Raw genomic sequence first — 9,654 nt, 5'->3', positions numbered from 1 at the left:
TCTAGGAGTGAGGTCTATTACCTAACAAATAACCTAATGAACACATGTATATATAAATGTTTGTGTATCTACATATATGCATGTATGTATGTTTTTCATATTTATTTTAGCTTCTAATCTGTTGAAATACTGTATTCAATTTTATGTATGCATGCATGTGCACACGTGTACAGGCACACGCATCCCCCTACCCTCCCGCAAATATACATACACACATATTTGTGTACTGTTGAAATACTGTAGTCAATTTTATATACATATGCATGCACACATGCATACTTGCACACACTTCCCCCTGCCATCCCATATACGTATGCACATATATCTATATCCAACATGAGTAAATGTAAGAAGTAACATAGTGGCTGGGAACATAGCTGAATGGTACAGGTGCCTGCCTGGCAAGTGCAAGGTTCTGAGTTCAGTTCCCTATACAAAAAGAAAGTAACATAGCATGTTAGCAGAAATGAAGAGAGTCCAGTGTGATCGGAGTACAAAGAGCAAGAGGATGGTTGTTGGGAGAGACCAGATATTATGAGTTCAAGATTTGGTAATTGGTATTATAGGTGATTCTTATTTATTTATTATTTTTGGCGGAACTGGGGGTTGAACTCAGGCCCTCGCGCTTATTCCACTGAAGCATCTCCCCGGCCCCCTGGTGATTCATATTTAAACTACTTGCTGGGGGTGGGGAAATACCTGCTCAGGCCCCCCCTTGTGTCCCTCTCTCTCAGGACAGGAGCTTTCTTTCTCTCAATAAATATATTCTGCTAAAAAAAAAACAAAACAAAAAAAAAACTACTTGCTGACAAAATGAAATCTGGGTACACCATACGCTATTTTTATGTGTTTATAATAATGGTCTTGGGCTGGGGAGATGGCTCAGTGGAATAAGCGCTTCCCTGGCAAGTGCAAGGGCCTGAGTAAAATCTCTGGTTCTGGGAAAAAAAAAAAAAAATCCCTATAGAACATGAAGAAAAAAGAATTTAAAAAAAATAATGGTCTTAGAAAAGTTGCGCTACAAAAACATTCTTATTAGTGATTTTAAATCTGTGCCTCTTGACATAATAAAGATGCATGCGTTTGTAACCCAAAAAAAAAGATTCGGTAATTAGGAACTGGTCTTCCTTATAATTTTTCATAGGTGAATGAGAGCTCTGATTTTGAAATCCATATAACTATGTGTGATGATGATCCCCCCACACCAGAAGACTTGGAAACACAGCCGGATGAAGAGGAAGAAGAAAAAGTTTCTTCACCAGAGGTGGGAGCTGCCATTAAGATTATCCGGCAGTTAATGGAAAAGTTTAACTTGGATCTATCAACAGTTACACAGGCCTTCCTAAAAAATAGTGGTGAGCTGGAGGCCACTTCCTCCTTTCTAGAGTCTGGTCGGAGAGCAGATGGATACCCCATTTGGTCCCGGCAAGATGACTTAGATTTGCAAAAAGATGATGAAGCTACCAGAGATGCATTAGTCAAAAAATTTGGTGCTCAGAATGTAGCTCGGAGGATTGAATTCCGAAAGAAATAATTAACAATATAATGAGAAAAGAAAAATACGGCAGTTGAACAGTTGTGACCACTGAACTTTGGGAAGTTCTTACATTGAAACTGACACTTCTGGCCAGTGCTGCTATCGTTCTATGAGTGTCAGATTTTGCAGCCAAGCAGAGTATGTAGGAGGGAAAAAGTCACAGAAATTGGGTATATTTAGAGTTGTCCCTGGCAGGTATCAGTATGTTTATGAAAAGAAAATCTGAACCAGAAAAGTTGATCTAGTAGGTGATAACCCTTTGCTGGAATGGAAGACCAACTGTATTAGTGACAGGAGGTTAGTGACAGTCAAAAGAGAAAAATCAGGACCATAGGTCTTTTCACACAGCTTGAGTAAAGAGCTTTCAGTCCTTTGCTTGAAATTTGTCAGATTATAGTAGAATCAAATCCAAGAACTTGGAAATACAGAAACTTATGATTACATGGACTGTCCCAAACATTCCATTCCCCAGTGAGCTCTAAACTTCTAGAGCGTTTTGAAAATCCCATATTTGCTTTGCTAACTTAGTATTTGGGGCCCCTGATCTTTAGCTGTTGTTTTCTTGGAGCACTTCTCAGTCAAGTCTCTAGTATATGTTTCTTTACCTAGCACTCAGTTTTGTTTCAAACATAGACAAAACCCTAGAGTCTTAAGAACTATCTGTATTAATAGTTGTGTGTGTGTGTGTGTGTGTGTGTGTGTGTGTGTGTGTTGTTTTTGTTTTGGTGTTAGGAATCAAACTCAGGATCTTGCACTTGCCAGGCAGGTGCTTGTGCTGCTGAGCTATATCCCCAGCAGTAATATGGTTTTTAAAAATTTATTGAGCGTAGCTTTGTGCTAAAGCTTATGTAGACTTAAAAAAATTCATGGATTGGTTCTTTGTTGTGTTGTTCTCATTGAAAATAAAAAGAACTTTGAATCTCATCAAAAAGTGTTTTCTTTCTTTGTATACACAAAACTTTTACAAAATCATAGAAGAACTAACCTTTTTGGCTGTTAATGGTTAGAACCAAAAAAGTTCCACTTTAAAAGAAATAGACCATTAGGAAGATGCTTTTCTGAATGGAGCAAAGAGAAGATCTGCATCGGAATTATGACAAGTGCAAAATCAGAGGAGCTACTAGGAGCCTAAAGGGAGAGAAGCCCGTCAGGGACTAGCAGATGTGTAGTAGGTAGCAGAGCCCCAGCCTATTCCTTGGGACACTGCATGTCCCAGCAGGGACTACCAACTGCATTCTTGTCAATACCTGCTTGAGGCTTTCTTTTTGCTTAAAGCACTGTTGCATGAACACTCCTGGGAGCAGCCTTCAGCTCGTGGCCAGTGGTGATTAGAGGACTCACACCCAGCTTCCTTGCTGACTGGAGACATCACAACTGGATATTTGATACTGTCTTGAGAGGGACAGTGCTTTCCATGACATCTTAGGGCTTAGGGGTTTCCCACAGAATCTGGGATAGGTGCTCACAATGGTGATGTGCTTATGAATGTACTCTACATAGAATTTCTTGCCTTGTATCACTTCCTGTCAGGTACATTTTGGAATCATTGGGTGCAGAGATTCTGGTGGACCTGGAGTCAAGTGAAAGCCCTTCACCTGGTACTTGAGTACAGCATACTTGGCAGCGATAGAACAGTAGCTAACTATAATAGTAACTTTTAGATGCAGACTGGGAGTACATCATACGTGTTTAACTTTTAAAATTATTGAGACGGTTTTAATATAGTGCCCAAACTGTGTGTGTGTGTGTGTGTGTGTGTGCGCGTGCGTGCGTGCATGCGTGTGCGCACGCGTGCAGGGTCTCACTATGCAGCTGTAACTCATAGTGATCCTCCTGTTTTCAGCCTCCCCAGCACTGGGATTACAGGTGCGTGCCTCTACACCTGGACCCCACCTCTGGTTCAGTGCGCCTGGCAGTGCAGTATGTGGTGCCAGGGATCAAGTCCCAGTCCCTGTGCTTGGGTAAGCAGGCGCTTAGTCTGCTGAGCTATCTCGCCAGCCCTCCCAAAGTGGTTTTGAATTCATGGGCTCAAGTTGTCTTCCTGCTTCAGCCTGTCAAGTAGCTGAGACTTACAGGCATGAGACACTCTAGTTGGCTTAGGCATTTGTTTAAATTGTTCTTCATTTGGATAGATTCTAGGGTGGTTAAAAATTAACTGCTTTAGATAAAAAGGTGTCATCTAGAATGTCTATAGTTTAGTAAAATTATCACAGCCTACTGGCTTTACAGGGCTAGAAATTCCAATATTGTAAAATATGCAAAATGATGTAATTTATTATACCCAGACTCTCAAAAGGCATATTTGGACAAAACACACCAAGACAAACTTGTAGGCTGTATTGGTGTAATTTCTTTCATCATTTCATCTCTTTTGGTGGGAGGCATAGGTCAGAAAAATATAAATAAAATGTATGTAGTGGGGTGGGGTGGTCCTATAGTCCCAGCATGTGGGTGACTGAGGCTGGAAAATTGCAAGTGTGGGCCCAGTCTGGGCAACTTAACAACTTCATGAGACTGTCTCAAGAAAAAAAAGTCTGGGGACTGTAACTTACTGTGAAGACCCTGGGTTTAATTCCAAGTACTAGTTATGTATGCACACACAGGTATGTATGTCCATGCACACACATCAGAAGTCTTGGGGGACACAAATAGAAGCAAGGAAAATGGGGCACATCTTAATGGCTCGTGACACTGAGCTACAACCGCATCTGCAAGTCCTGAAGTATAATTATTTCTCCCTTGAATTGCAGACTGCCACATCTTCAGGTTTTTCTTTTGTAGGCTTCATGAGTGTGGTGCTGGTTTTCTGTTTGTGTCCTACCTTTCTCCAGGGAAGGACCCATTCTAGCAGAAATAAATCTTTTTCTTGGGCTATCCAATTCCAGTTTCCCTAGCTCCTCTTAGCTTGGTTTGCCTGGAGTGCCATAGCAAAATACTACACATGGGATAACTTAAAACTTAGGAATTTACTTCCCAGAGGCCAGAAGTCCAGGAACAAAGTGTAGGTGGGCGTGGTTTCTTCTGAGGCCTCTTGGCTAGGAGATGGCTACCTGCTACTTCTGTCTATCAGTATGTGCCAATTTCCTCTTCTGCTAAGGACATCAGACAGATACAGGGCCCGTGCAAATGGCCTCCTTTTACTTTAGGTGCCTTTTTACAGATATTTTCTTCAAATATAGTCATATATGGAGGAACTAGGCATTAGGATTCCAACATATAAATTGAGGTAGGAAGAAGGTCACACAACACTGCTTCGGGGGCTAATTGGTAATTTAAGCTTCAAAGATCAAACCTCACTTCTGCCTGCTTTGACCAGTGATGGTGCTCCAAAATCCACATGACCAGGGCTACAACCAGTGTGTCAGATTGGAGGCCTCATATTTGACACTTTCAGTTTGCCCTCCCTAGGCACTTGAGGTCTGAGGACACAGCAGTAAGCAGTGTGTTAGGTGCCCTGGGCCTTCTGGTGGGTATGAGATCTGTGCAGGTGAGCTGGACAGAGCTGGCCTGCCATCTCAGCCTGTACTTTACTAAGCCTCCACTTCTCAGGGGAAGTCTCAGTGCCCTGGGAACCCTTTGTGCAGTGACCGGGAGCACACAGGTGCCACTTAGTGGAGGGGCGTGTATTTGCTGGTCTCTGTCACCATGTCCCTTGGCGCCTAAGACCACTATGCTATACAAGACTTTCCCACAGGTAGTGTTTCTCTGAAAAGGTTAATGTCTATCAAATCAAGAAGAAGCATGGAATGGAGCTAGGTATGTGCGCGTGGCTGCTGCAGCAGCACAAACCTGGCCTTCCACCCCACTTTGTGGCTGTTTCTCCACCTCTCTGGGCCTCGCTCAAGATGGGTCTGCTCATCGGCTTTGGTGAGGGGGCACCTTGACATGTTCTGGGTCCCATCCCGACTAAGATGTGCACTCCCCCATGACCCAGAGTGCATGCTGGCATGTTCGTCTGCTGGGGCATGAGCAGGAGTAACTTTGCATTTCGGCTGGGCCAGTTCACCAAGGAGACACAGCCACAGCACTGTCAGAACAACAGGGCCAGCTTTGTGGGACTGCTCAGCCTGCGTGGTATCTGGAAAGTGAACAGGGAAGTCTGATCAATGACACCCCAAGTACAACAGCCAGGACGAGCACCTGTGTTTCCTGTGTGGTCAGGAGCAACTCCTGGAGATCAAGAGGAAAGTGTCCAGAGTGTTCACTCTGAAGAGTAAAGACAGATGTGCCAGGACAGTGTCACAATGTCACTACACTCCTGGTGAAGGGAAGGGGTATTAATGAACTCCAAGCTTCTGGTTATGGAATGTGAATACAAGACAAGCTATAGGTGGCCCACCTGGGGCAGAGGCACAGCCCAGTAGCAAAATGTCATCCACAAGCTCATTCGGTTCCTGACTCAGTGGTGCGGTTGAACAGGGTCTTGTGGGCAAAGAGCAAACTCTTTCTGATATTGAATAGCAACTTAGCACTCTGTGCCCAAATACACCTGGCAGTACCAGGTGTATGGCCCAGGCCTGCACTCAGCTCCTTTGTCTGTCTCCAGCCCATCTGGTCTCTGCTCCCCAGACTCTGTGATGTTGCTGAGCTAGCTCCTACCTGCCTTTGGCTTTTCCAGGTGTGAGCATAGATGAGAATCTCCTAGGAGAGGGGCCGTGTGTCTCAGGGGGATGACTATGGCAACCTCTCCATCTCCCTGCTGAGGGCACTGAGCCCCCAAACTAGGGACCCCAGTGACTGTCTCCTAGTGGGCTCAACAGAGGCCAGCCAGAGTGGGCCTATGACCTATCCCACACTAGTGCACAGAGCTGGGCTTAGGAAGGTAGGCACCATCCCAAGGCACCCTTGGTTGGCCAGCATAGCCCAACCAGGGGGGCAAAAGGGAGAGGCTGGGGCTGAGTAGTACCTCTGGTAGGGAAAGCCCGAGTGTTCCCTGGGCTTGCCTTTGCCTTGGCTGTATGTCTGGTTTTTGTTTTGTTTCGTTTTTTGAGACAGGATCTCACCATGCAGTTCAGGCTAACTTTAAAGTCATTATGTAGCCCAGGCTGGCCTGAACTGGTAGTGATCATCCTGCCCCAGCTTCCTGAGTGCTGGGATTACAGGCGTGTACCACCACGTCTGACTTCCCTGGCTCTGCATCTTCTTGTTCAGTTTGGTCGAGGCTTCACAGCTACACTTGGACTAAGTCTGCAGGTTGTGCATAGTCAGAAATGTATTTGGATGCTTACTTCTATAAAGGTACACATTAGTGTCTAGGAAACATGTTTTAGACAGGCAGAGATCTACAAATAGGCTTTAAAAAAGAAAGAAAACTTATAAAAAGCACAAATAGAAGGCTGGGAATATAGCTCAGTGGCATAGCACCTGCCTGGCAAGCTCATGGTTCTGAGTTTGATTCTCAGCACGCACACAAACCCCCCCTCAACAAACAAACAAACAAACAAACAAAAAACCCCAACAACAACAAAAAACCAAAACCACCACCACCAACAAAAAAACCCCAAAGAACAAACAAACAAGAACAACAAAAAACCCCATACATATATAAAAAACCAGGTATGGCACTTGAGAGGCTGAGGTAGGAGAGTTCAAGGCCATCCAGGGCCATATGACACAATCCCATCTCAAAGAATTGAAAGCACAAATGTAAAGATGGAAAATAATACGTGGCTATATATGCTGTAGGAGGAGAAAAGCTTTATTTTATTTTATTTTATTTTATTTTATTTTATTTTATTTTATTCAGAGGGAAGGGTCTACAGGGTGTTCAGGGTCTTACTACTAGATCGGACTCGTAGTGATCCGCCTGTTTACATCCTCCCAAGTGCTTGGATGACAGGCATGTGCTGCCACACCCAGTTTTAATTGCTGGCTCCACAAGCCCTGGGGGCACGGTCGGCACAGCAGGTCCAGGGATCGAACCCCTGGCCCCTGTGCCTGCTTGCAGACCCCTGGCCCCTGAACCTGCTTGCAGGCACCTTAATCTGCTGAGCTATTTGGCCAGCCCAAGAAAGGCATTTAGAAACTATATTATAACAAAACATTTGAAAATCTAGATGAAATTGATATATTCTTTAAAAAATTCAACTTCTCAAAACTGATCTAAAGAGAAATGATTGTTTCATAGATATTTGTATGAATTGGCTTTCCATCAATGGGACCAATGCCTGATGTATATGACTTAGAGGAGGAGGGGTTATCTGGGCTCGTGCTGGCCTAGAGGTTTCAGCTATAGAACAGCACTGCATAGGAAGGCTTGCATGCTGCATGGTGGCTGGAGGCAGAGGACAAGGAAGAGACCAGAGGGAGAGAGGTACAGCCACAGGCCTGGGCGAGGGGCCGCCGCCTCTGACTGGCCACTCTGCTTCACTGAACCCTCCAGTGTGGACTCACCATTGATGAAGTTAACACTTCACCTTGTGAAAACCACACCTCTGAACACGTGAGACTGTTGGGACACTGTAGCTCTGAACTGTAACAATATTTAAGGTTTGGCATTAGTCAATAATTTTCCCATAAGATACAGTGTCAGACCCAGAAGTTTAATTTTCAAATTAAAAAAAAAATCTTTTATGTATTTGACACAGGGTCTCACTATGCAGCTTGGCTGTAGGGATCCTCATGTCTCAGCCTCCCCAGCACTGGGATTATAGGCGTGTGCCACTATGTCTGGCTTTGTTGGGTGGCAAGGTGTGCCTGGGTTCTGGGCCAGTGAGGCATGTGGTACTGGAGATTGAATCCAGGTCCTTGCACTTGCTGGGCAGGTGCTTAGACTGCTGAGCTGTCTCCTCAGCCATTTTTGTTTGTTTTTAGATAGATTCTCACTGTATAGTCCAGGCTGGTCTTGAACCCATTATGTAACCCAGGCTGGTCTCAAACTCATGGCAATCCTCCTGCCTTAGCATACCAAGTGCTGGGATTACTGGTGTACACCATCATGTCTACCAAATTTCAAACATTTAGTAAAGGAATAAATTAGGCCAATTTTATTCATTAACATGGATGTCAAAAATCTTTATTTACTTTCAAAACCTATCTGCCAGGCATGGTGATGCTTGCTTATAATCCCAGCCCTCTGGAAGACTGAGACAAAAGGGTCATAAGTTTGAACCTAGCCTGGGCAATGTAACAAAAAATGTAAAAAAAAAAAAAAAGTCTGGGATGTAGCTCAATGTAAAGACTCTGGGTTTACTCTCCATTATGGAAAAAAAAAAAAAGAAAAAAAAAAAGAAAAAAGAACAGAGCATGTCATGATCTATTTTTTCCTCCCTAAAATTTAAAAGCAGTAGCTGTGAGCTTTTCGATACTGTGGTGCTTTCTGTCAGATATTTTGCCGCTGTGGGACATATTGATGAGCAGAGCGCGCACTTCTGAAAGAAGTTGCTGACGACTCTGTGACTCTGTTGTTCTATTGTTCAGCGGGTGCCCTTGTTACCTTTGAGCTGAGGCAGCGCTCGTGGCAGCTGAGAGAGCAGGCGCTTTAGGGTTTGAGGAAAGTGTGCAGCTGCACTGAGGAGAGGGTGACTGCTACCCTAAGCTCCTAGGACTCTGGCTCTCTGGCAGCTGCTTTGGGAGTGATTTCTCCTCTGGACAGTTCCGAGATTGTCCCCGCTGCTCCAGGTGACTTTGCTGATTCTGTCGCTGCCCTTGCAATCCTGAGTGCTGACCGTGATCTTCCTCTGCTCTCCCCTCTCGATCTGTTTGTACTCTCTGCAAGCAAGATGGGAGAGGCAGGGGCTTATGTGCTGCCTCTCCTTGGCTGCAGGACTGCTGCTGCAAAAATGCTGTGTGAAAGTGTTTAGAGAATAAAGGATCATCACGGGGTTGAGCCTAGCAAAAGAAGATGGACTTCTTGCTTTGTCTTCACACTCCAAAGCACAGCCTGCTTGCTGTTCAGTGCGTGTGGCCACAGAGCTTTTAGAGATCACCTGTGGACAGGAAATCTGCTGTTTCTGCAGACAGGAGCCTCGAGCTGTGCCTGGCAGAGATTGCTGGGCACCAGAGAAACTGATGTTCAGTGGCCCACCTGGGAGCTGCAGGCTAGCATCCTGGTGGCTTAAAGGGGGTGAGCTGGGACTGAGGACATTTGCTGCATAGTAAATGTTCTTATTTTCTCT

General features: G+C 44.7%; 1 protein-coding gene across 1 annotated transcript in view; it reads left to right on the top strand.

Moving 5' to 3' along the window:
* Terf2ip (TERF2 interacting protein) overlaps nt 1-2,177 on the top strand; it is a 6,432-nt gene extending 4,255 nt beyond the window's left edge. The window contains exon 3 of the mRNA XM_004625773.2: nt 1,145-2,177. Coding sequence (XP_004625830.1) covers nt 1,145-1,534 — 390 coding nt within the window. The 3' untranslated portion in view covers nt 1,535-2,177. The remainder of the gene's footprint in view (nt 1-1,144) is intronic.
* Nucleotides 2,178-9,654: the final 7,477 nt, after the last annotated feature.

This window comes from Octodon degus, unplaced genomic scaffold (genome assembly GCF_000260255.1).
Source record: "Octodon degus isolate 3935 unplaced genomic scaffold, OctDeg1.0 scaffold00011, whole genome shotgun sequence".
NCBI lineage: Eukaryota > Metazoa > Chordata > Mammalia > Rodentia > Octodontidae > Octodon > Octodon degus.
Note: the sequence above shows the minus strand (reverse complement) of the source record. Positions and strands in the feature narration are given on the sequence as shown.